We start from the raw sequence: 26,167 nt of genomic DNA, 5'->3' as shown, positions 1-26,167 counted from the left end.
TTACTGAGCCCTGCTTCAGAGAGAATGAAAAGCGAAGAGGAAGACAAACCCACTGAAAGGGTGAGTTGGGAGAATGCTCTGTCCAATTGCATTTATAAATCATTGCCCATCTAAAGTAGGGTGGTCATACATCTGAGATTCCAATGACGGCTTCAGCGTTTGGGGTTTTTTTGGGTAATCTGCAAAATGTCAGGGTTTTTGAAACTTTCCCAAAGCTCAACAACTTTTTGTGTCCGGATTTGTATTTCTTGAAATATGGCAACCCTACCTAAAGCAGAGAAGGGGAACACCTGCCAGTCTCATAATAATAATAATAATAATAATAATAATAATAATAATAATTTTATTATTTATACCCTGTCGATATGATTTGGTTCGCCCAGCCACTCTGGGTGGCTTCCAACACATATAAAAAACCATAATAAAACATCAAATGTTAAAAACCTGATTCAAGGCTGCCTTTAGATGTTGTTGGACGCTATCAGCCCCAATTGGTGTGGCAAGAGATTATGAGAGCTGGAGTTCAGCAATATCTAAAAGGCCACACGGCACCCAGCCCTGATGAATATGATGTCCAACTGTTTTCCAGGATGGCGATGACATGTAAGCCTATAATAATGTTGCAGGCTTGAGGGGCTCAGTCTGGATAATTTCCATGCGGTCCCTTGCAAGCCTGTGATTTTATGTAGCTAGTGAGGCTTAGAAATTGAGTTGCCATATGTCAGGGATCGTGCTGAGTAGGGCTGCATGGAGGAGGAATGGTGGAAGCCTCCCCCCCCCCCCGATCTGGATCCGGATCCTGAATCTTCCCAGGAGCAGGAGGACAGTATAGATTTGGAACAGTGGTTTGCAGATGGACATGGTTCAGAAGGCGGAAGCTGGGAAATGGGGAACAGCTAGGACATGGGTAGGCAACCTAAGGCCCGGGGGCCAGATCCAGCCCAACTGCCTTCTCAATCCAGCTGGCGGACGGTCCAGGAATCAGTGTGTAGAATGTGTCCTTTTATTTCAAATGCATCTCTGGGTTATTTGTGGGGCCTGCCTGGTGTTTTTACATGATTAGAATGTGTGCTTTTATTTACCGTATTTTTCGCTCTATAACACGCACCCGACCATAACACGCACATAGTTTTTAGAGGAGGAAAACAAGAAAAAAAAAATATTCTAAACGAAACAGTGGATGTATGATTTTTGTGGTTCATGCTGTGGCCACATACATGTGATCTGACAGTGAGTTTGGAGTAGCCCAATGCAAAAATCCTGAGGATCCATGTGGATCCATGCTTTGTAACCACGTTTTTGCACCACTGCGGCCCCAGGCAACAGTGGGTGCGTGATTTTTTTGGTGCAAGCTGTAGCCATGGATATGCTATGTGATCTGATGGTGAATTTGGGGTGACCCAGTGCAAAAATCCTGAGGATCCATGTGGATCTGTGCTTTGTAACCACGTTTAAAGTGGGGAGGGAAGGGAAAGCACTCAAGGGACAAAGGACACGCGTGGGGTGGGTGGAGAAGGATGCTGTTAATAATGCAGAAAAGGGGTATAAGAGGAGAAGGCTCCTCTCCCCTCCCGCTTTGCTCCTTTAAAGAAGCAGGCTCTCTGTCCCCCTCTCCTCCCCACTCAGCGGCTCTTCTCCCGCTTTGCTGTTTCAAAGCGAGCCACGGAGGAGGGAAGGAAGGGGAACCATGGATCCTCTGCTCACGACTGCAGCAGATCCCCCCTGCCACCCGCAGGCATTCCCTCCATAACACGCACAGACATTTCCCCTTATTTTCTAGGAGGAAAAAAGTGAGTGTTATGGTGCAAAAAATACGGTAAATTAAAATGCATCTCTGGGTTATTTGTGGGGCATAGGAATTCGTTCATATATTTTTTTAAAAAATATAGTCCGGCCCCCCACAAGATCTGAGGGACAGTGGACTGGCCTCCTGCTGAAAAAGTTTGCTGACCCCTGAGCTAGGAGAGGAAACACTGGAAGAGAGATGTTTAACAGATTCACTGTCTCTGGAAAGCATTCATCTGCTCAGCCCAAGGTCAAGAAGAGCTGATGAGGTGGCAGCACAGAAACCACGGTGGTTATGAGATCAGGTTACAAGACACAGTAGTAACGTGGATGACTAGGGATGAAGTGGGTGGAACCCTTAACTGGGAGCACCGCCATGCCTAGGACAGGGATTCTTTGTTCTCTCGCTGTGATCATTAAAGTTTCTAACTGGTAAGAATACTCATTTCCTTGGTTCTACTTATCTACTGCCAAGGGGGGGGGGAGCCGATTCCCTGAAGCCTGAGACCATATTTCAAAAAGCGAAAATCCGGACATAAAAGTTGTGGAGATTTTTGCAGGGTTTTTTTTGGCAAAGTTATGGAGCTTTCTTTGCAAAATCTCAAAACAAAAAATGATGTTTTTGAGCTATTTTTAAGGAAATTCACCAAAAACGACACTTCTGACATGGGTTGCCATATGTCCGGATTTTCCCAGACTTTTCTGCATTTTTCCGCCTGGCCGCTGTTACAGATGGCCGAATCCCAGCTATGTCTGGGAAATTCTGGATGTATGGCAACCCTAAATTCTAGCAAGATTGAATTTTCATTATCATCGAGACCTGCAAGGCCTCTTTTTCAAGCAAATGTGTCATGCACCAGAATCTAACAAATATTTATGGAGGTTGGACCCCGTATGCTAAAATTCATGGTTTCTGCTGCTCTGTTCCAATAGAAACTGACAAGCATCCTTGTGCTAGCTGCAATGACTGCTGGTTTTGGATCGTCTTTCCAATATGGCTACAACGTCTTTGTGATCAATTACGCAGCAGAGGTATGGTCTGTTATTATTTGTTCAGAGCATTCGCACGCTATCCTTAATATATGTAGGGTTTGGGGTCAGCGTTGCTTGTGCAGGTTCTTTGCTGTTCACTTGTGTTCCTTTGGTGGTGAGAGAGGTTGGGGTTGGCCCAGGGTGTGGTTGTTCATTTGTGGTTGGCTGTGGTGGTCTTTGTTTTCATGTGTGAGTGGGGTGGGTGGGTGTTTTGGATCAGGTTAGCCATATTGATTTGTATGCTTTTGGTGGATTTTTGTCATTGTCTTGTTGGGCTGTGTGTGTGATAAAGGGGAGCCATACTGGGGTGAAGGCATCGTCTTCTATTTGTCTCCATGTCAGTTTCAGTTTATTGGTTAGTTTTTCTAGTAAGGCTGTTTCCCATACTATTTGGTACCATTGGTCCATGCTTACTCCTGACAGGTCTCTCCGGTGTCTGGTTTTGATGTTTCTATTCTTAGCCAACAGTATTCCCAGAGTGGCCTACATGCAGTTGATTAGAACGAAACAATCTCTGCCTGCAGGTTTACAATATAAATTCACAACATGCAAGGAAAAAGGATAGGGAGGGAAGGGCACGGGGAAATAAAATTCAGGCACCAATTCTTCAAAGGGAGTTCATCTAATGACCAGCAGGCACAGCTGTGGTGTAGCATGGGCTGCCTGTGTCCGGGGCCATGTGGGAAAGGGAGGGAGGGCAATGGCATACACATTCAACTGCCTAACGGCATAGCTGTCAACCGTCCCTAATTTGGCGGGAAACTCCCTTATCCCAGTGCTGTGTCCCGCTGCTGTCCCTTATTGATGATGTCCCTTAAATTTCCAGGGTTTCAAAGGAAGCAGCTCCTCTCCCTCCCTCCCTCCCTCCCTCCCTGCCAGCCAGGGAGGAGGGAGGCTCCAACTGTGTTGCTTGGCTGCGTTGCTCACCCAATAAGGAGTCTACGAATGACTGGGGGGTGGAGCTTGCATGCCTTGTGCCGATCAAATCGGCCGCGTTGCCTGGGGACTCGCCTTTGCTCAGCGCTTCCCAGCGGAGAGGTGACGGTGGTTTTCCTTGCTGCATCCCCTTTGCTGGGTTGCTGCGCTGTGGGAACCACCGCTTGAGGCTTCGTTTGGCTGCTGGCTGGGCTTTCTGCCTTTGGCTTGGAGGGGCTCAGAAATTGAACATACCTGTGCTTGGGAAATCCCTTATTTGGGCTGCTGATCCCTTATTTCTGAGGCTGCTGGTCCCTTAATTTCAAATCTGTAAGTTGACAGCTATGGCTAATGGTGTCTGCATCAACCAGGAGATTGCAGTCACCGAGATAAGAAAAGAAGAATCGTTTCTCTGGGGAGGTCACTTCCTGGTTCGCATGGAGAAGCGACAGAAGCACACAGCTGTATTGAGGCAGCACCAGCTGTCAAAATTTTGTGACCCTAACAATTTTGCGCCCAGGGCAACCACCCCTGTGCCCCACTATGCTGTGGCACAGTTCAGGGGCAGGAGGATGGAGCTGAGCTTTGGGGCAAAGCTGATGGAGCAAGCTCAGCTTCCCATCTCTCCCACTGGTGGAATGGCTGAGGGAGAGGAGGCACAACAGCCTTGCAGTGTGGGCAACTCCTGTATACCTGAAGGAGCGTCTCCACCCCCATCATTCAGCCCGGACACTGAGATCCAGCGCCGAGGGCCTTCTGGCAGTTCCCTCATTGCGAGAAGTGAGGTTACAGGGAACCAGACAGAGGGCCTTCTTGGTAGTGGCACCCGCCCTTCAGATGTGAAGGAAATAAGCAGCTATCCTATCTTTAAAAGACATCTGAAGGCAGCTGGGGAAACTCAGCCAGATGGGCGGGGTATAAATAATAAATATTATAATTATTGCAGGGAGTCAGTGAAAATGTTCTACCTTTCCCTATTTAGCACAGATATTTCTGGTATTTGTTCTGTCATTTGCAGAAGATGGGGGGGGGAGGAATGGGACCTTGGACCACTTGCACACAATAAGTTTAATAAGAAGCAGAGAGACAGAAGGTTCAGGTGAGTAACACAGTCCATCGATACGCTAATCCACACCTAAACATGTTTTCTCCCTTCATGGTGGAAAGATCCGCACTATATATTTACTGCACATTTAAAGGACATGACTTCCCCCAAAGAATTCTGGGAACTGTTGTTCTCCCCTTTTGCAGAGCTACAGTTTCCAGAACCCTTAACCAACTACAGTGGTACCTCGGTTAAGTACTTAATTTGTTCCGGAGGTCCGTTCATAACCTGAAACTGTTCTTAACCTGAAGCACCACTTTAGCTAATGGGGCCTCCTGCTGCTGCCGTGCCGCCAGAGCATGATTTCTGTTCTCATCCTGAAGCAAATAGTACCCTTAACCCGGGGTACTATTTCTGGGTTAGCGGAGTCTGTAACCTGAAGTGTATGTAACCCGAGGTAAAGGTAAAGGGACCCCTCACCATTAGATCCAGTCATGGCCGACTCTGGGGTTGCGGCGCTCAACTTGATTTATTGGCCGAGGGAGCCGGCGTACAGCTTCCGGGTCATGTGGCCAGCAAGACTAAGCCGCTTCTGGCGAACCAGAGCAGCGCATGGGAACGCTGTTTACCTTCCCGCCGGAGCAGTACCTATTTATCTACTTGCACTTTGATGTGCTTTTGAACTGCTAGATGGGTACCACTGTACAGTTCCAAGGATGCTTTGGGGAAAGCCATGTCCTTCAAACGGGGGTTGAGAGAGTGTACGTTTGCAAACAAGGATGTTGAATGAGAACCACAAACACAGTAGTCAAGGGTGCCTTGCCCCTCCTGGTCAGATCTGCCTGGCCCCCAAACCATGGTTTACTGTGGCTTAATGTGCAGGAAGAAGACCCTGATGCTGACTGTTGCATGCTCTTCTCTCCTAGTTCATTAAAAGCTTTTACAACGAGACCTACCGATGGAGGAATCACATCAGCATAGACCACAGCTTGCTCCTATTCCAGTGGGGTCTGACGGTTTCATTCTTCCCAGTTGGAGGCATGGTTGGGTCTCTTTTGGTGGCTCGTCTGGCAGATAATTGTGGCAGGTACAGTGATAACTCAACCCTGGAGATGGAGGTTAATTGGGAGTGAAAAGGAAGGCACGAAGTAGGGCAAATACCCCACCATGAGAATCTGTGCAAAAAACTGAAGTGTGCAAGCGACACACATAGTCTTCTTAGTCTCTCTGTTTTGCTTGCTTTCTTGCCACCTGGAGATTCAAACTTTCCCTCTACTACCTGGAGGGGAACGGGCTAACCTGGAGCTCTGGCAATCCTAGTGAATGACCTTCTTATCCCAGGGCCTATGAAAGCACTATGGGGAGGGTGTTGGAGGGGAAAGGCTGTGCGGCTTCTTGTGATCCAAATCTCCCTTTTACAGGAAAAGAATCTACATCAAAGCATAGGAAGCTGTCTTATACTCAATGAGGCCATTGGCCTACCTAGTATTGCCAACACTGACTGGCAGCAGCTCTGCAGGCTTTCAAACAAGGGAGATTCCTAGCCCTACCTGGAGATGCCAGGGCTTGAACCTGGGATCGTCTGCTTGCAAAGCAGGTGCTGAGCTATTAGGTACCCCTGCCGCCCGTACTGGCCAGTCTTGCCAGACTCTCGGGTTGTGCGCTCATCTCACTCTATAGCGCTGTCTGCAGACACTTCCAGGTCACGTGGCCAGCGTGACAAGCTGCATCTGGCAAGTCAGAGCAGCACACGGAAACAGCGTTTACCTTCCCGCTATAAAGCGGTCCCTATTTATCTACTTGCACTTAGGGGTGCTTTCGAACTACTAGGTTGGCAGGTGCTGGGACCGAACGACGGGAGCACACCCCGCCGCGGGGATTCGAACCGCCGACCATGTGATCGGCACTGAGGTTTTACCCACAGCGCCACCCGCGTCCCCCCTCCTTTAAGACAAATGGTCCACCTAGCTCAGTATTGTCTACACTGACTGGCAGCAGCTCCTCAGCTCAGCATGGTTTACGCCAGTGTTCTTTGACCTTGGGTCCCCCAAAATTGTTGCACTACAATTCCCATCATTCCTGAACCAGTTTAATCAATGGTCAGTGATGGTGGGTGCAGCAGTTCAGCAACACCTAAAGTCAAAGAAGAAGAGTTTGAAGAAGAGTTTGGATTTGATATCCCGCTTTATCACTACCCGAAGGAGTCTCAAAGTGGCTAATAATAATAATAATAATAATAATAATAATAATTTATTATTTATACCCCGCTCATCTGGCTGGATTTTCCCAGCCACTCTGGGCGGCTTCCAAAAGAATATTAAAATACTGTGATACATCAAACATTAAAAGCTTCCCTAAACAGGGCTGCCTTCAGATGTCTTCTGAATGTCAGGTAGTTGTTGTTCTCTTTGACATCTGGTGGGAGGGCGTTCCACAGGGAGGGCGCCACCACCGAGAAGGCCCTCTGCCTGGTTCCCTGTAACTTGGCTTCTCGTAGTGAGGGAACCGCCAGAAGGCCCTCGGTGCTAACAATCTCCTTTTCCCTTTCTCCCCCACAACAAATACTCTGTGAGGTGAGTGGGGCTGAGAGACTTCAGAGAAGTGTGACTGGCCCAAGGTCACCCAGCAGCTGCAGGTGGAGGAGCAGAGACGCGAACCCGGTGCACCTGATTACGAATCTACCGCTCTTAACCACTACACCACACTGGCTCAGAATACTGACCTACACTGACTGGCAGCAGCACTCTGAGGGAATCAGAACCGTGGTGTTCCTAGCCCTATGTGGAGATGCTAGGGAGCAAACCTGCCTGGCCTTTCCAACAATTAACGAAACCAGGACAAAGTACCAGTAATTAAATTGTAGCAGCAGTAACAGTAGCATAGCAGTTGCAATTTCCTCTGCCTGATACTTTTCCATCTGCTTTTATACATCCATCAGTATCCACCCTGCTCTTTTCCCTCTTTCCTTTTCAGAAAACGTACTTTGCAGGTGAATAATATTTTGGCCATAATCTCTGCTGTCCTCATGGGCTGCTCCAGAGCAGTGCACTCCTTTGAGTTCATCATCTTTTCACGTTTGGTTATTGGAATATGTGCAGGTGAGTCGGAGACAGGAGGTGTTGTTTAAATATATATGCTGGGCATGCACGTCCTTTGACCTGGGCCTCTCCAGACATCCTGTATATTGTGCATTCACAATTATTGTGATCGTGATGGTATTGGGGTGGTATTGGCTTGTTTACTGTTTCGCGCCTGCAAATGTTTTGGGGGTGGCTGCTTTGCTTCCAACAGACAGCTGTATAGTGGTCCTTGGCCATAGGGGCGGGAAAAGAATCATAGAGTTGGAAAGGGCCCCCAGGGGGTCATCTAGTCCAACCCCTGCAAGGCAGCAATCTCAGCTAAAGCATCCATAACAGATGAGCATTCAACCTCCGCTTTCAAAACCTCCAAGGAGAGCCCACAACTTCCCAAGGTTTTCCCAGCTAAGTTATACTCACAGGAGACCCATTGAAATTAATAAATTTCGGTGAGCTGTGTCCATCCACTTCAACGGGTTGTTGGTCCAAGACTAGTCCTACTCAGAGTAGACCCATTGAAGATAATGGGCATGGCTCACTTACTGTAGGTTTATTAGTGCCTATGAGATCATATTACCCCATATATGCCCACTTGAGCACTTTGATCTGCAGAACTGGCACTGTTGCAGGTTTTATTCTGCATTTGCCAAGAAATTGATTTTTTACCTACACTTTGGAACCCACCGCCTATTGATATCAAGCAGACACTTTTGGGCATGTGTGTTTCATTGTGACTTTTAGCTTATCGTTGATTTAAATCCTTTTTCTTTTTCTTTGAAGGTTGTAAATAGTTGGTTTTAACCAATAATTTCATTGTTCTATTCTTTTTGTAAACTGCTGTTATAAGACTGCTTTAAGGATGGTTTTTGTTTTTTAAAAAAGTATTATATACTTTTTGTGAAATAATTAAATAATTTCCAACAGCTCTACTTTGAGCTACACTAAGTGTCTTTTAACCTTTTTGTACACGGTTTGTATTGTATGTTTTTATGTATTTTCAGTGCTTTTCTTCTGGGCGGACGCAGGGTTACGCTTACCCCTAAACATTTTGTGAATCTAAGTTTGGCCTCATTGAGGGGCAGTATTTCAATATGAGTAGGAAAATGAGAGTACCCCTAAACATTTTTAAAGAAAAAAAGCACTGTATTTTTGTTATAAACGCCCTGAATATTTTCAGAAATGAAAATAAAAATAAAAATCAACACCTGCTTGGCTACGGCCCAATGAGTCTTGTTATAGATCTGGGGACACGGGGTGGGGGTGGGGGGTTGAATCCTCCTAAGCCGTAGGAATGAAGGAAATACTCAGATTTTGATTAATTTTGTAATAAACAAAAATCTGCCCTTATTCCCTTATGGGGAAAACAAGAGCCCTTATAGAGTCCTTTGCAGGTTCTCCATCGGTCAGAGAAAATAACAGAGGCCAACCAGAGAATATTGAGAAGCACAGCAGCTCGTAAGCCTGGTCTTTATTGATCTGTTGCAACAGGGTGCTCCCCTCACACGCAGGAGAAGGAGGAGGACCCCAAACAAAGGTGTGCCCATCCTTATATAGACATTTAAAATTGCCCGCCCTGGAGTCCAAGACCACCCCCAGACACATCATACCTACATCACACAAGGGGCGGTCTGCAACAAAAATCTGAGAGCGTTGTTTATCTTGTCTGACAGGTTACCTGTTAATGCTCACTTGATTGGATACCCTGGGGCGCCTGGCCACTCTTTTGTAATGATAAATCCTTCGTTCCTGAGCCAGGTCACAGGCTCACCCTATTCATACACAGACACACCCTTAAGACAGGCTTTGTGAAGGAAAAGACAATGGGAAGAGTTTTCCATTTTCCTTTGACCTCGCAGAGAAAACATTTGGTCAGTTTTTTATTTCAATGGGGATCTGGACTAAGACACCAACGGCAGAGCTGGGCCAGAGGGGGAAATCCTGGGCTGGTTTATGTAAACCAGAGTACAACAGAGGCCATTAACAAGATGATGGAACCCCCTCTCGCCCCCAGGTGTGAACAGAGACTGGGGATTTGGAAGGTTGCCAGGGTAACTGCTCTGGGGAAGGGCAAGGGGTTTTCTGGGAGGAAGAAGGGGCAAAAAAAGCTGAGATCTATCTTGGAGAGGGAGGTGAAAAGTTCCCTGTGGGCCATGTTGTAAGATCTGGACTTCCTCCATGCAGACGGAAGGTGTAAATAGGTGAATGAACGATATTTCTTGAAGCACAACAGTCTCCGCCATATCTTCTGTTCTCCAAAGGGACACAGACCCTGCATGTGTGCCTGGGACCCCATGGGCTCTTGCCACCGCTTGGCAGAGGGAGGGGCAGGCACCCAGCTTTTTAAACAGTCTGCTCTGAGTAGGACTTTGCATTGTCTGTGAAATATACTCGGAGTCGAGTGTGGATTTCATGCTCTTTATTCAGCTCATAGTAGTGAGGAATGAATGTTCCCCCAAAATATCTGCTTTATATACATTATTTACACAATGGGTCGCACGTGATTGGCTAATTCCAGGATTATCCCGTGGGCCAATCAGGTTGCGGATTCACTTCCACCTGGAGCTGGATTGGGTGGCTCCTGCGGACCAATCATACTGCTGCATTGTTCTAGGACCAATCAGACTACTGCCTTTTGGATCCTGTTGTTCTAGGACCAATCAGACTGCTGCCTTTTGGATCCTGTTGTTCTAGGACCAATCAGACTGCTGCCTTTTGGATCCTATTCAACTCAGTACATAACAGTCTGCCAGCCCAGAAATATGTTCAGATGCTTCTGCGCATAGCCTATGCACATTCAATTGTCTTTTTTTGTTGACCTTGTCAACAGGGATCTCCTTCAGCGTGGTTCCCATGTACCTCACAGAGATTGCCCCCGAAAACCTGCGAGGAGCCATAGCCATCACCGGCCATTTCTTTATCATCTTTGGTAGCCTGATGGCTCGCATATTTGGGCTTGACAAACTCCTAGGGACCCAAGAAGGTAAGTCTGAGAGATGCCCCCTTTGGCCTCTTGACGCAGAGGTGGCTCACATTCCTTCAAGGGTCAACCCTCTAGCCACACCCACTTCTACACTCTGGCCACGCCCACAAAGTTTGAATGTGAGTGTGACCGGCCCATTTAATTTTTAAACCCACCCACTCACGCACACCTGTCCAGACATGTAGTTATTGACATGTGGTTTAACAACCAATCCGTCTCCATAGGGAACTCTGGGAACAGTAGCTCTGTGAGGGGGAATAGGGGCAACTCTCAGCCCCTTTTGCAAACTACAGCTCCCAGAAGTCTTTGGGGGAGAAGCCATGAGGGTTTAAAGTGGTATCATAGCACTTTAAATGTATGGTGTTGTCAGGGGTTCAGGAGCAGAGGCGAGGGAAAGGGAGGAAACAGAGAGCGAAGGGGAGGAGGCAGAAGAAAAGATGAGTGATGACGATGACCCGAGATCTCCGAGTCTTTCCAGTGAATCAGAAGATTCACAAAGAGGAGCACCAGTGGCCAGGGCAAGGGGGGAGACTAGGGGGACACCCCAGGAAGATAGAGCCAGAGGGGACTCAGAGGGGAGCAGTTGGAAATCGGGACCAGCGTCACCGCCAGAGAGTAGGAAAGAGGAAGAGCGCCAGGGATCAAGCGCTGGGAGCTCACAACAGGAGGGAGGGCACGAGTCAGGAGTGGCCACACCTCCATCGGGGAGCGAGGAGACGGTTAGACGGAAGGTGGAAGGTTGGGCGCGCGCGCCAAGTTCAAATGCACAGGAAAGTGGCGCAGTAGGCAGCCCGGAAAGGGAGCCAGGTCCTAAAGCCCGGCGCAAGGAGACAGAAGGGTCCGGGGGGGTCAGCGTCAGAAGAATCCCGGAAGGAAGAGACCCCGGGGGGCAGAGGGACCCAGAGGAGAACTGTCAGGCGGAAAAGGTGGAGCAGGGCTAGGATATTAAGTTGGTGCACAAGGGGCGGAGACTCAGACGGAGCTTCGCCGATCTAAGCATAAGACGTAGAGTTGCGCGCAGCAGCTTGAGAATGGAGACTGTAACTCAATAAAGACTTTTATTTAATGATAGCTGGCTGGCGTGATCCTCTGTGAGCTAGGATCTGGAAGCAACCCTGACAGGTGTGAATTTGGATCCTGTGTGCAACATGGTGTTATATGAAAAAACTGCTCCTTTTTCCTTATGTGGCATTCCCATATAGAGTCCTTAAGTGGGTTCCCTATTGGTAGGAGAAAGTAACAGAGGCCAACCAGAGTATATTGAGAATCCAAGCGCCTAGTAAGCCTGATCTTTATTCAAGGAACTGTTGCAACAAGGTCCCCACTCACCACACGCAGGAGGGAGGAGAACCCTGAACAATGGTGCGCAAGCTCTTCTGTAGACTTTTGAAATTGCCCACCCTGTAGCCCAAGACCACCCCCCTAAAACATCATACATACATCACAGAAGGAGCCGGTCTGATAATGGTCACTGATTGCATTACCTCGGCAGCCTGGGAATTCTTTTGTGGTGGTTAATACCTTAGTTCCTCAATCCAGGTCACAGGCTCACCCTATTCATACACAAATACGTCCTTAAGACAGGATTGGTAAGCAAAAGACAATGGGAAGGCTTTCCCCATTTGCCTCCCTGACTGCAGAGGAATATTTAAGGTCATTGGGAGAGTCAAAATGGCTTCAGGATTGCTCTCCCATACTATTTCAGACACGTGGTTCATATATTTAGATATGTGTGCATCTATGAATATTTATTCTATACAGTGGTACCTTGGGTTACATACGCTTCAGGTTACATACGCTTCAGGTTACAGACTCCGCTAACTCAGAAATATTACCTCGGGTTAAGAACTTTGCTTCAGGATGAGAACAGAAATCGTGCTCCAATGGCGCGGCAGCAGCAGGAGGCCCCATTAGCTAAAGTGGTGCTTCAGGTTAAGAACAGTTTCAGGTTAAGAACGGACCTCCAGAACGAATGAAGTACTTAACCCAAGGTACCACTGAATTTGAGACCTTAAAATTCTTATAACAATGGTCTTCAGGTTTATGCCTTGCTCCTATAATGCTTGGTTTATATTGTTTGGTTATTCCTATCTAGTCATTGTTTGCTTTTTCTTTGTTATTGTTTGTAACTAAAACACACACAAAAATATTTTTTTAAAAAAGAAATTCACATTGAGGTGGCGGAACGGGGTGGGGGTGACAACACGCGCGACAACACACACCTTGGTGGGGGCCAGATACTGTCTCTGCTCTATGGATTAGCCACCCAGTTGTACTATCCCATTTCATGTCTCTTACCATCTGTGTGCAGGTTGGCCGTTCCTGCTGAGCCTCACTGGGGTTCCGGCATTATTTCAACTCATCTTCCTGCCCTTCTTCCCCGAAAGTCCTCGGTACCTCCTGATCCAGAGGCATGACGAAAAAGCAGCCAGAGAAGGTAGAAGTGAATGGGAAAATGTGGATGTGGTTATTATCATCAGTCTTCATGCCCCAAACCTTTAAGCCCAGGGTTGTACGCCACTAATTAGAGTAGACCCACCGAAGGGAGTGAGCACCCAAAGCGCTGCTGTTTTCACTTTCTGTGCGAGGTGGCCTATGACCATTGACCCATCAGGCCAATGACCCATCTAGTTCACCATCCTGTTCTCACAGTGGCCAATGAGAAGGAACAAGCAGAAGATATAGAAGCAGGATTAGTCGTGCCAACAGGGTAAAGAACAGCTTCTATCCATGGGCTGTTAGGCTGCTGAATGAAAAGATAACAACAGGGCAACTGACTTTCCCGCGTCAGTAAACGAGGGAAATTAAGACTAAGAGAGCTGAGTGGGGGGTGCTCATGTAATCTCACTGTATACAAGTTGGACAAGTGACGATAAAGTATTTCAATTTCCTTTTATTTTAAAAAAAATATATATTATTAAAATAATTCAACATTAATACACACATATTGCGAATATACAAGCATACAAACATACATTTCATACAATCCTTAAAAATGTTCAAACGTACCTACACTGAATCCCACAGACAATTCCTTTTCCCATCACCATCCACCACCCCTCATCCCACCTTTGTGTTAGACTTCCAATCTACTCAATTGCAATTTCTTTCCACTTCTATTACTTTCTTTCACACACCTTTAACCTAATTTCATGCTCCTTTTTCTATTATCCATCTTATTTAGTATTTCAGTATTTAAAACAGAACTTGTTTATTCTAATAGGAGTTCTGATTTTTCAATATGGTCTCAAAGGAGAAGATAGAAAGGCACTGGAAGGTGTTTAAAGGATACTTGCAAAACCGTATCAATTTCAGTTTCAATTCCGGACCTGAGCATGAGCCCCTTACCCTCCTGTGGTTTCCCACAACTGAGATTCCCAAGCATTCCTCCCTCCAACCGTGGAGGCAGAAGACAACCATCAAAACTAGTAGCAGTTGATACTATAGCCTTCCTCTCCATCCATTTGCCCAATTCTCTTTTAAAGCCATCCAAGTTGGTGGCCGTCGCTGCCTCCTGCAGGAGAGACTTTGACAGTGCACTGAAGTCGTTTCTTTTGTCTGTTCTGAATCTTTCAACATTAAGCTTCCTAGGATGTCGGTGAATTCTAGAGGGGGGGGGAGAAGCTTCTCTCCATCCACTTTCCCCATTCCACACGTAGTTGTAGCACAAGGGAATTTGCAGGGTGCCTTCCGGACTCCTGCTAGTTTGCAAGAGGGATTCCTGTGCATCCTTGAACAGTTTTGCACATTGAAAGTGATTTTAAAATGCTCTTTTGCTCTAGGACAACAAATCTCCTCCTCCTTTTTTTTTAAAAAAAAATATCGACTTTTGGTAGTTTGGAAAGTGATGGAGGAAAGCATGGAAAGAATGAATGGTTAAAGGGAAATTGTAAAAACAACCCAAAAGCAAACCAGAGAATGCTCCTTGTCATATAACAAAAGTAAAGGGACCCCTGAATATTACTTCCAGTCGTGACTGACTCTGGGGTTGCAGCGCTCATCTCGCTTTATTGGCCGAGGGAGCCAGTGTACAGCTTCTGGGTCATGTGGCCAGCATGACTAAGCCGCTTCTGGTGAACCAGAGCAGCGCACGGAAACGCCGTTTACCTTCCTGCCGGAGTGGTACCTATTGATCTACTTGCAGTTTGATGTGCTTTTCAACTGCTAGGTTGGCAGGAGCAGGGACCAAACAACGGGAGCTCACCCCGTCATTGCGGGGATTCGAACCGCCGACCTTCTGATCGGCAAGTCCTAGGCTCTGTGGTTTAACCCACAGCGCCACCCGCGTCCCCCTTATCATATAACCACCCCGTAAAGATATCTGAAAGAATGTTAAATATAGACTGATTGTATGCTGTAGTCTAATCTCTGCATAAACTGGCTATGTTCTCTTTAGGCTCAGTGTTGAACTCAGCAGGGGGGGGGGGAGGAAGATGGGGACAAAGCTAGAACTCATTGGTTTTACTCACCATTGTCTCTAGCGCCTCCAGCCATTCGCTCTGGCGCCCCCTACTGTTGGCCTCCCTGACCTCTGCCGTATCAGTTCCGGTGGGCACCAGCCTCCACTGCTGGATGAGGCAGTGTGTACAGACTGGGGGTGGTGGGGGGGCTCTAAGAACCTTCCCAATGCTGCTGAGCCGACATGGGTGGTCTGTGGCACTAGTAAGCCAGTCGTCTCCTTCCACACAGCCTTGGTGAAGCTAAGGGGCTGCGACAACGTGGAAGATGAAATCGAAGAGCTCCACGAGGAGGACCTCTCTGAGGAATTGGAAAAGGATATGGACATCCTTACGATGTATCACTTCGATGACCTATGGAACCACCTCGTCTCTGCCGTCGTCTTGATGGGCGGGCAGCAGCTCACTGGCATTAACGCGGTAGGGCAATCTCCCCGAGGAGAACGGGCCTTTTCGGTGGTGGCTCCTGCGTGTGGGATGCTTTCCGCAGGGAAGCCTGCCTGGTGCCCTCGCTGGCTGATTTGAGGTGCCAGGCAAAAATGTTTTCAGCCAGGCGTCTGGCCTTTAGCCTGGAGAACTGTAGATATTGTGGCCTCCTCTAGAGGGTGGGATATTGAGCCGTGAAAAATCCCCCTCCTCACTGGCTCTCTGTGGAGAACCGAAATTAAGACTGAAAAAACGATAGAAACTGAAATGGGCAGATTTGTCTGTATCCTGATAGGGGGTCATCATTCAGCTAAGAATCTCTGTTTCTCCTTTCAGGCCAGCTATTATATGGAGATACTCTACATGGCTATGGGGTTAGAAAAGAAAATTGTCGGGTATATCAGCATAACGATATACATTTTGCTTATGTTCATAACTCTCCTGGTGGTAAGATTCTCTCTCATTTCTACATCAGCTCCAGATGTTGTGGCCTACAACTCCATAATCCCTAATCATTGGTCACACAGGCCTTTAGCCTGATGGGAATTGTAGTCCAAAAATGTCTAGAAGGCATCACGTTCGTCTCCCCTGATATGAATGTTTAGCTCCTCCTTGTAATGCTTCTACCCTCGGCCAACTCCAAAGGCCAGCACTTTTATAGTGTGTGTCTGTGTTAAGCTGGCTGAGTTGTTCCAGTTTCCGACAGACAAACTACAAGTCCAGGTTCAGATGGCATGCAAAGACAAACCATGGCTTAGCTCACAGAGGAGGGGCAATATGGCTTCCATCGCCTCTCCAGAGATCTGGGTGGAATCTAGACACATAAAAAACGCGGTGGAAATGCTTTTGAACAAAGTTTTGAAAAAATTATTGGATTTGCCATAGCTCACCATCGCCATCTAGTGTCACATTTGTATAATGCACTTTACAACCCAGTTTATTAAATGTTTTATTTGCAGCTGTACAGCTGAGTGCCTGGTTTGGCTTAGGGTTAAGTAAAAACAGAGCTTCCACCTCTGGGCCCATCCAGGCTGTTGCTAATTTCGGGTGGGATTCAGATGGGCTTAATCCCCAGTTGCATCTCCAGGTAGGGATGGGAATGTACTCTGCCAGAAACTCTGGAGAGCTGCTGCCAGCCAGTGTAGTCAATACTGAGTTCGATTGGCTAATGGGCTTCACTCAATATAAGATAGTTTTTTATATTCCTACGTCTGTGGGGCTATAGTTCAATGGTAGAGCATCTGCTTTGCAGGCAGAAGGTCCTGGGTTCAATCCCCAGTATCTCAAGGCTAGGGAAGACACCCTGGCTGAAACCCTGCAGAACTACTGCCAGTCAGTGTAGACATTGCTGAGCTAGAGGGATGCAATGGTCTGACTTGGCACAAGGGAGCTTCTTAGGTTCCTAATCACATACTAGCCAATGAGCGGCGAGAGCTGATTGGGAGGTTTAGCGCAAGAAACCCTCTTCCCAAAAATGCGGGAAGCAACAAGGAAATGCACTGGAATTATCTACCGTATTTTTCGCCCTATAAGACGCACCGTCCCATAAGACGCACCTAGTTTTTTTGGGGGGAGAAATAAAGGGGGGAAATTATTTTCCCCCCCAGGCGCGGGGCTGGGGCAGCCCGAGCTTCCCCCGACCCCAGCCCCCAAACAGGCAGCTCTCTGCAAGCCGTGGGAGCCCAGCAGTGGTTCCCACTGCTTGAGGAGAGATCCGCGAAGCCTGGACGCGCTGAGATCAGCGCGCGCAGGCTTCGGGATGCTGGCAACTCTCCCGAAGCAGCGGGAACGTTCCCACTGCTTGAGGAGAGATCCGCGAAGCCTGGATGCGCTGAGATCAGCATGCGCAGGCTTCGGGATGCCGGCAACTCTCCCCAAGCAGCAGGAACGTTCCCGCTGCTTGGGGAGAGATCCACGAAGCCTGGACGCGCTGAGGTCAGCACGCACAGGCTTCGGGATGCCGGCAACTCTCCCCAAGCAGCGGGAACGTTCCCGCTGCTTGGGGAGAGATCCGTGAAGCCTGGACGCGCTGAGGTCAGCGCGCGCAGGCTTCGGGATGCCGGCAACTCTCCCCAAGCAGCGGGAACGTTCCCGCTGCTTGGGGAGAGATCCGCGAAGCCTGGACGTGCTGAGGTCAGCACGCACAGGCTTTGGGATGCCGGCAACTCTCCCCAAGCAGCGGGAACGTTCCCGCTGCTTGGGGAGAGATCCGCGAAGCCTGGACGCGCTGAGGTCGGCGCGCGCAGGCTTCGGGGTGCCGGCAACTCTCCCCAGGCAGCGGGAACATTCCCGCTGCTTGGGGAGAGATCCGCGAAGCCTGGACGCGCTGAGGTCAGCGCGCGCAGGCTTCGGGATGCCGGCAACTCTCCCCAAGCAGCGGGAATGTTCCCACTGCTTGGGGAGAGGTCCGCGAAGCCTGGAGAGAGAGAGGGGTCGGTGCGCACCTACCGCTCTCGCTCTCCAGGCTTCAGCGAAAGCCTGCATTCGCCCCATAAGACGCACACACATTTCCCCTTCATTTTTGGAGGGGAAAAAGTGCGTCTTATAGGGCGAAAAATACGGTAATCTCCCTGTAAGGTAATGAATATGGCCACCCATTAAATAGCTGACATCTCCCTGCAGATAAATCAGAATGTATGCTCAATAGGCAGGCCATCTTGAAGCAGCCTTCCTCTCTCCTTCTAACTTCCCTGTTTTTTGTATCCGTTAGATCCGTTTTGCTGATTCTTCGGGGCACAGAAATCTCCTACTCAGTGGCTTGGGGATCTGTAGCATCACCTGCGTCCTCTTAGCCATGGCGATTGAATTACAGGTCTGTATTGCAAGTCCGCAAACTCTTGATGTCTGACGCTAAGCACCCACCAGCGCGGTGCCCTCAGTTCTTGGGATAATGGTAATAATAATTTATCTGTTGCATTTCTTAGTGTTTTTTGTTTGCAGAAAGTAAAGTCCCCAAGGGACTTGCATTGTAAGACAAGAATGAAAACCAAAACTGAAATAAAATAAAAGCTAAAAGCATTCTTATGCATGAAACAAAGGAGGCCACAATATCCCAAACTCCCCGAGCCTGGCTGAAAGGAAACATTTTTGCCTGGTGCCCCCATAAGCAGGTGCCACCACTGAAAAGACCGTTCTCCTGTTGCCACTCTATAGAGATGGCACATGGAGAAGAGCATCAAATGATGAATGATGCTGATTTTGTGTAGTGGATGCTGCTTTAATGGAAATTATGGGTTGCAGTCAACTGAATCCTACTCAGAGGGAACCCATTATAATTATGGGGTGTGGTGGTCAGCTGGTGTGGTGCAGTGATTAGATCAGGGGTCAGCAAACTTTTTCAGCAGGGGGCTGGTCTACTGTTCCTCAGACCTTGTGGGGGACCAGACTATATTTTTTTTATGGGGGGGGATGAACAAATTCCCATGCCCCACAAATAACCCAGAGATGCATTTTAAATAAAAGCACACATTCTACTCATGTAAAAACACGCTGATTCCTGGACCATCCGCGGGCTGGATTTAGAAGGTGATTGGGCCGGATCTGGCCCCTGGGCCTTAGTTTGCCTACCCATGGATTAGATTGTTGGATTGGGGCGTGAGGAGAACTGGGTTCGAATCCCCACTTGGGTCACAAAGCTCACTGGGTGTGACCTTGAGGCCAGCCTCTCCGCCTAACCTCTCTCACAGGGCTATGGTGGGAGAGGGAGAATCCTGTGTGTGCCACCTGGGCATCCTCAGAGGAAAAGGTGGGATAGAAACACAATAGATAATTAAATAATAAATGAAGAAATCCATTAACTTCAGTGCTGCATACCAGCCGAGATGAGCTAAAGTCCATTAACTTCAGCGAGTCTGCTCTGAGTTGGACTGGCACTGGATAAAACCCTATAATTTTATTTATTTGTTCATTTATTTCTACAGTCACGGAACATGAACATTTACACATTGACAAAATGGTAGCTCTATGGGGGAAGCTCAGGAATTTCTGGCACCAAACTGCAGTTCCAAGAATTGCTTGCAGGAGGCGATGACAATTGAACTGGTATAAAAGTGAGAAATTTTGCAGGACAGAGCAGATAGGCTGTTAATTAAACCATGTTGTTGTTTTATTGTTGTTTTGATTTCCTTCCTCCCAAAGGGTAGCACATGCAGCAATGATAATTTTTTTAAAAAAACAACACACAACTCAAAGCAATTTTAAAACACTCTAAAACCAGTTAAAAACCTTTTTATGTATAAAAAAACAGTTAAAAACACTCTTAGCTGGTGATCATAGGGTTGCCAGGAGCAGTGTCTTTCAGCCATTAAATGCCTAGGTTAAACAAGAGTGTTATTAAATTCCTGAAAGTAAGTAATGAAGGGAGAGGGTGAGAGATGCACCACACCAGGGAGGACATTCCACAGGGAAGGAGCCACCACTGAAAAGGCCCTGTTCTGTGTCAACGCCAGCTGGGCACCACCACCAACAGGGGGGTGCTGATCACCTGCTGACCGTAGGGTCTGAGATGGTTGATACGAGGGAGAAGAAAGCACCACTGAGTTCAATGGAGCTTATGCCCACACATAGGAACACAGTCACGGTCCTATTAAACAGGGTTTTCTGGTGATAATGATTGCAGTCGTGGAGTATCTATGTCATTTGCAACCACAGCACTGTCTCTGCCTGAACTGTGAGTCCCTTTCTCCAACAGAAGACCATCTGGTGGATGTCCTATGTCAGCTCATCTTTCGTGACCCTCTTCCTCATTGGACAGTCCATCGGGCCAGGTAAGCTCTCCGATGAAGATGACTTATGAGACTTGTCCATCTCTTGTGACACTGAGCTCTCCAGTACAGTGGTACCTTGCCTTACGAACTTAATCTGTTCCGGAAGTCCATTCTTAAACCAAAGCGTTCTTAAACCAAGGCGTGCTTCCCCATAGCACCAGGGGACCCAATTTACACTCAACAGGAAGCGGAACATGTTCTGCTTCCAAGGCAAAGTTCACAAACCAAAACACCTACTTCCGGGTTTGCAGCATTCTTAATCCAAGTTGTTCACAAACTAAGCTGTTCTTAAACCAAGGTACCACTGTACTGACATAGTTGGACAAAGAAACACTCAGTCCGTAAAAATATATGCAATGCCACACAGACACACCCCAAACAGCTGTGTAAGTGTGCTGCCAAACATCATCATAAGTCTGAAGGGGAATCCAACATTCGTGCTGCTCAGAGTAGATCCATTGAAGCTAGCGAACGTGGCTAACTTCAGTTCGCTAATTTCAGTAGGTCTTTTCTGAGTAGAATTTCACTGGCTACAACCCTAAGTCTTTCCCTGGGCCACATTCCCAACCATACATTTAAAGCAGCGTCCTGGCACGCCAAGCAGTCATGGCTTCCCCCAAGGAATTCTGGGAGCTGTAATTGGTTATGGGTGCTGAGAGTTATTGGGAGAATCCTCTACTCCAGGCCTAGGCAAACTCGGCCCTCCAGATGTTTTGGGACTACAACTCCCATGATCCCTAGCTAACAGGACCAGTGGTCAGGGATGATGGGAAGTGTAGTCCCAAAACATCTGGAGGGGCGAGTTTGCCTGTGCCTGCTCTACTCCCCTCACAGAGTTCTCTGAAAAGAAGAGTTGGTTGTTAAACCAGTCTAAGAATTTCAGTTCTTGGGGAGGGAGGGGGGGGCGGAATAGGGGCCTCCCAGCCACTCTCTGCACCTCTAACAAATGGCAGCTCCCACAATTCTCCGGAGGAAGCCACGACCGTTCAAAGTGGCATCGTAGCATTTTAAATATAGGGCCAGGATGCAGTGGCGTAGCGTGGGTTGTCAGCACCCGGGGCAAGGCAAGTAATTTGCGCCCCCTAACCCGTGGATTTTAGCACTCGAGTGCGAGCGCGCCCCCCCATGTTGCGCCCGGCCCCCCTGCACCCCCATGCTACGCCACTGGGGCTGGGGGCGAGCGAAGGAGCCAAGGACCCCCCCCAAAGGCTCAGCAGGAATTTATTAAATTTATTATTTGCGGAGCCCCCGCGGGCCGAGGCAGCCGAAGCCCCCTCCCCTCGGGCGCCTCCCCGCCCCCTCGTCTCCTTGGGCTGTAGGTGGAGCTCCAGATCCGGGCTTGGCGAGCGCCTCTCCTCCTCCCGGCCGGGTCTGGGGGCTTCCAGCCGTGCTCCGTCCTTGCCCCCCCCCCCCGCGGCTGAGACGCGCTGAGAGCCGGAGCCAGCGGCGCCCCCTTCTGACGGGAGACCCTCGCCCACCCGCCGGCTTCCTCTTGGAGGGTTTTGGGGAGCGCAGGGCGCGGCGAGCCCCCTCGGAGCTCTCCTCCCTCCCAGTCGGCAGAAGCAGCCGCCGCCTGTGGCTGGGCCGAGGAGATGGCGTCGGCGCTGCTGCAGCGGCTGCTCCTCCTGCGAGCAGTGAATGGAGCGCAGCCGCCGCAGCAGCGGCGGGGGGCGTGCGCGCGCTAGGGCGCAAGGCTGGCGGTGGCGGCGGGGAGCCCAGCGGAGGAAGGAACTTGTCCCTTCCCTCTGGACTCGCGCCCCCCCCCAGATGTTGCGCCGGTGCGGCCGGCACCCCTGGCACCCCCCACGCTACGCCACTGCCGGGATGTTCAGGGCTCCTTGAGGAAGCACAAGAGATGAGTAGCATAGATAAACTTCCCTGTTTAGGGAAGTTTTTTAATGACTGATGTTTTAATGTACCGGTACTTTTAATATTTTGTTAGAAGCCGACCAGAGCGGCTGGGGAAACCCAGCCAGATGGGCAGGGTATAAATAAAAAATTATTGTTATATTATTATTAGCGAAAATGAAAATGGGGCATTCTCTCTCTCCTGGCCCAGATCCGGTTCCAGTGGTGATTGTAGCAGAGCTGTTCCTTCAGTCATCCCGGTCCACTGCCTTCATGGCTGGGGGCTGTGTTCACTGGTTCTGCAAATTCGTTATCGGAGTCGTGTTCCTTCAGATGGAGGTCAGTGGCTTTGGCTAAGACATCCAAGGTTCTCTTAGAGGAGTCCCAGGTCATCAAACCTGAGCTTCCACAGACTCCACCTGCCATGAGGCGCCATTGGCAGCGGCAGCAACAATGTTCTATGCTTACGATAACATTTTATTCTCCTTCTAATTGTGCTGTTTTAAATGTGCATTTGATACTTGACTTCCTTTAGCAATGTTTTCTTTTGAAATGTTTAAGATAATGGTTTTTTGTGTGTTGACTTTGCTGCGTTAAATGTGCATTCTGTAGCTGGCCTCCTTTGCAATTAAGATAAAGATTTCCAAAATTTCACAAATTAGATAATTACATAACGACTATGTTTCATAGATTGGCTTCCCTCCCTCCCACCTACCCACCCACCCCTCCCTATGTTTTTATTCAAACCCTTTTCTGCTGCGTTATATAACAAACTCTTCTCTATTACAAAAAAAAAAAAATCCTTCTAGTACAATTATTTTATTGTTTTTCGTCCACTGCTCATATCTCAAATCCTGCCTGCAATTTCATTTGGCTATAATGCTTTTTCAAATAGTCCCAAAAAGGCCTTCACTCATCTATTAAAAAGTTTGTCATTTCGATCTCTTGGTTTAGCTGTCAGCTTTGCCATTTCTGCATAGTCTGTTACTTTCAGAAGCCATTCCTCCTTCAGAGACTGGTTTTCTGAAGCACCTGCCCCCTCCATTTAACCTTGCTTTAGCTGTGTTGAACAAGGGTGTTAAGTTGTGGGTGAGCCATATCAGACGACACAGCGATGCTTCAAACAGCTCTTGTTTATTCACAGGCCAGAACAGAACAGAACTGAAGGGTTCAGCCAGCCTGTTTATATAGAGCTCCACTAGAATTCAACAGTAACCATTTTCTGTAACTATCCAATCACTGAACGTCACTTTCAATCCCTTATTTGCATATGTGGACCTGAGTGAAAACTATCTACAGTATCCCCCTGCTGGCCCAGGGTGAGAACTTCAGTACAGTGGTGCCCCGCAAGACGAATGCCTCGCAATACAAAAAACTCGCTAGACGAAAGTTTTTTCCGTTCGCGATTTGCCTCGCAAGACGAATTTCCCCTATGGGCTTGCTTCGCAAGACGAAAACGTCTCGCGACTTTTTTTCTTTGACTAAAAACAAAGACATGTTTTGTTTATAAAGTTAATTTATTTTCCCTTAAATTTTTGAACTGCTCTTTACAGTATGTGTGACTTTAAAGAGCAGTTAATAAACTGTTGTTGTACCAAATTTGGCTTTGTTTGGACTTTTTTTGACCATAGGAACGCATTAATTGATTTTCAATGCATTCCTATGGGATTTCGTGCTTCGCAAGACGAAAAATTCGCTAGACGACAAAAATTAATTAATTTCGTCTTGCGGGGCACCACTGTACATAACAAAGGGTGCTTCAGAGAGCGGTTTGCCAAACCGCTCTGAGAAGGGCCTCCGATCTCTGCCCCGTTCAACAGCTTGCATGGGCTGCCTGCTTGCTCGCTTGCCTGCCATTCTGCTGGAGTTGGTGTGGCTGCTACTATCTGTAGCTTGATGACATTCTCTTACGCACATTCCATTCCGTGCTCTTTCTCTCTATCCTTTTCTCTCTTTTCTCTCTCCAGATACACATTGAGCCTTACAGCTTTCTCCTCTTTTGGCCTCTCTGCGTAGCCATCTTAATTTATGCCTTCAAGCAGATCCCGGAAACCAGCGGCCAGAACTTCCTGGATATCAGGAGGACCGAGGCAATCCGAATGACCAGGACCCTCCTGCTCATGCAAATCTCAGAGGACTAGAAACTTGGGAGACAGTCCATGCAGCGATTTGGAGATATTCTGTTCGGTTGGCCCATTGGTGATCGCAGCAGTTTCCCTTCTGGTCTGACTGAACAGCCTGGACTTTATTCCTTCTTTTTCCTACACTGGACTCCGACTGCCACCACCTCTCACTATTGGCTTATGTACCTACCTGAAGGGTCATAGGCTACCCATCCGTGCTTTAATCAGCCTTAATAAAAGCTGGATCAGCCCCTCATGCAGAGACACAGCAGGGAACTTCATTTCTGGATGATGCGTCCAGCTCTCAGGCACCTAGAATCCACCTATGGGGGACCAGATGTCTCCAGATGTTGCTGAACTGGGACTCCCATCACTACTGGCCATGGTGGCTGGGGCTTATGGGGGTTGGACTCCCACATCAGGAGTCCCCCATCCCTCCCACAACATCACGAGTTCCCCATCCATCCCTCCTCTAACAGATCTAGAGTTATGCCCAATGGCCATCCTACTCAGAGTAGACCCGTTGAAACTAATGAACTTGGCTTCCTCAATATCTTTTTTCAAAAGAAAAAACTGTCTAACAGGCTGTTTTTCTATTGGTGCTTATTGCTCAGCCTTCATTATCATTATTACATTTTTGTTGATAATAACACATGCTGTATAAACTGAAGTATAATAATCATAAATCCACGTGTGATGTATATCCCTGTTTCCAGGAAGTCTGTGTGTTTCTTTTCATAGAATCATAGAATTGTAGAGTTGGAAGGGACCCTGAGTATTATCTTGTCCAACCCCCTGAAATGCAGGACGATGCAGCTGCTGTCCCATACGGGTCTTGAACCTGCAGCCTCAGCATTATCAGCACCACGCTCTAACCAAGTGAGCTATCCAGGCTCTAACAACCACAAAATCACAATCCTGCCTGTTTCTCCAAGGAGCTGAAGGCAGCATCCATGGTTCTCTCCTCCATTTTGCCCTCACAACAGCCCTGGGAAGGAGCTTCGGCTGGGAGGTGGTCCCAAGGCCACCCCAAGGAGCTCTCAGGTACTCTTTGCTGTGAGAAGCCACACTGACGCCTTGGCCTCAAAGGCCTGAGGTCCAAGTGTCCCGAAGGTTTCTTAAACTCAGTCATCAGGCCTGTGGAGGAGATGCCATGGAGGCGACAGGTGGATTCCAAGGAGATGGGGGCAGCCAAGATGGAGGTGGAGTTGGATGGCCCAGGAGAAGGCCTGTGTGAGGTGAGGGAGGCGGAATTGGGGCGTCAGGGAAGGTTGGAGCTTGCGGAAGTGACCAGGGACCAAAAGGCTGCTCAGGAGCTGGATTCTGGGGAAGGTTCCGGTGGGTTGTCAGTCAGCTTGCCGATCAGAAGGTTGGCGGTTCGAATCCCCGCAACAGAGTGAGCTCCTGTTGCTCTGTCCCAGCTCCCGCCAACCTAGCAGTTCGAAAGCACACCAGTGCAAGTAGATAAATAGGCATCGCTGTGGTGGGATGGTAAACGGCGTTTCCATGCGCTCTGGTTTCCGTCACGGTGTTATGTTGCGCCAGAAGCGGTTTAGTCCTGCTGGCCACATGACCCGGAGAGCTGTCTGTGGACAAATGCCCGCTCCCTTGCCCTGAAAGTGAGATGAGCGCCGCAACCCCAGAGTCGCCTTTGCCTGGGATTAACCGTCCCGGGGTCCTTTACCTTTTTACCTTGCTAACAGCAACTTGCTA

General features: G+C 48.4%; 1 protein-coding gene across 1 annotated transcript; it reads left to right on the top strand.

Annotated features, from left to right (window-relative positions):
* LOC309542953 (solute carrier family 2, facilitated glucose transporter member 5-like) lies at window positions 1-25,164 on the top strand. Its single transcript, XM_082242059.1, has 12 exons — window positions 1-60; window positions 2,719-2,817; window positions 5,704-5,864; window positions 7,751-7,875; window positions 10,682-10,834; window positions 13,146-13,271; window positions 15,524-15,711; window positions 16,054-16,164; window positions 18,428-18,529; window positions 20,408-20,483; window positions 22,543-22,670; window positions 24,299-25,164. The coding sequence occupies exons 1-12, from the start codon at window positions 25-27 to the stop codon at window positions 24,470-24,472; spliced, it is 1,479 nt and encodes a 492-aa protein (XP_082098185.1). The 5' UTR covers window positions 1-24; the 3' UTR covers window positions 24,473-25,164.
* The last annotated feature ends 1,003 nt before the right edge of the window (window positions 25,165-26,167 follow it).

This window comes from Podarcis vaucheri (assembly GCF_965113315.1).
Source record: "Podarcis vaucheri genome assembly, chromosome: 11".
NCBI lineage: Eukaryota > Metazoa > Chordata > Lepidosauria > Squamata > Lacertidae > Podarcis > Podarcis vaucheri.
The sequence above is the reverse complement of the archived record's forward strand: the minus strand, read 5'-3'. Positions and strand labels throughout refer to the sequence as shown.

What these genes read in the sequence shown, in the direction of transcription:
- LOC309542953 (XM_082242059.1), top strand. Translation starts at nt 25, where the DNA reads ATGAAAAGCGAAGAGGAAGACAAACCCACTGAAAGG. An exon ending in CTGGCAGATAATTGTGGCAG is followed by an intron (nt 5,865 to 7,750) that starts GTACAGTGATAA and finishes TTTCCTTTTCAG; the next exon opens with AAAACGTACTTTGCAGGTGA. An exon ending in TGTTCATAACTCTCCTGGTG is followed by an intron (nt 16,165 to 18,427) that starts GTAAGATTCTCT and finishes TGTATCCGTTAG; the next exon opens with ATCCGTTTTGCTGATTCTTC.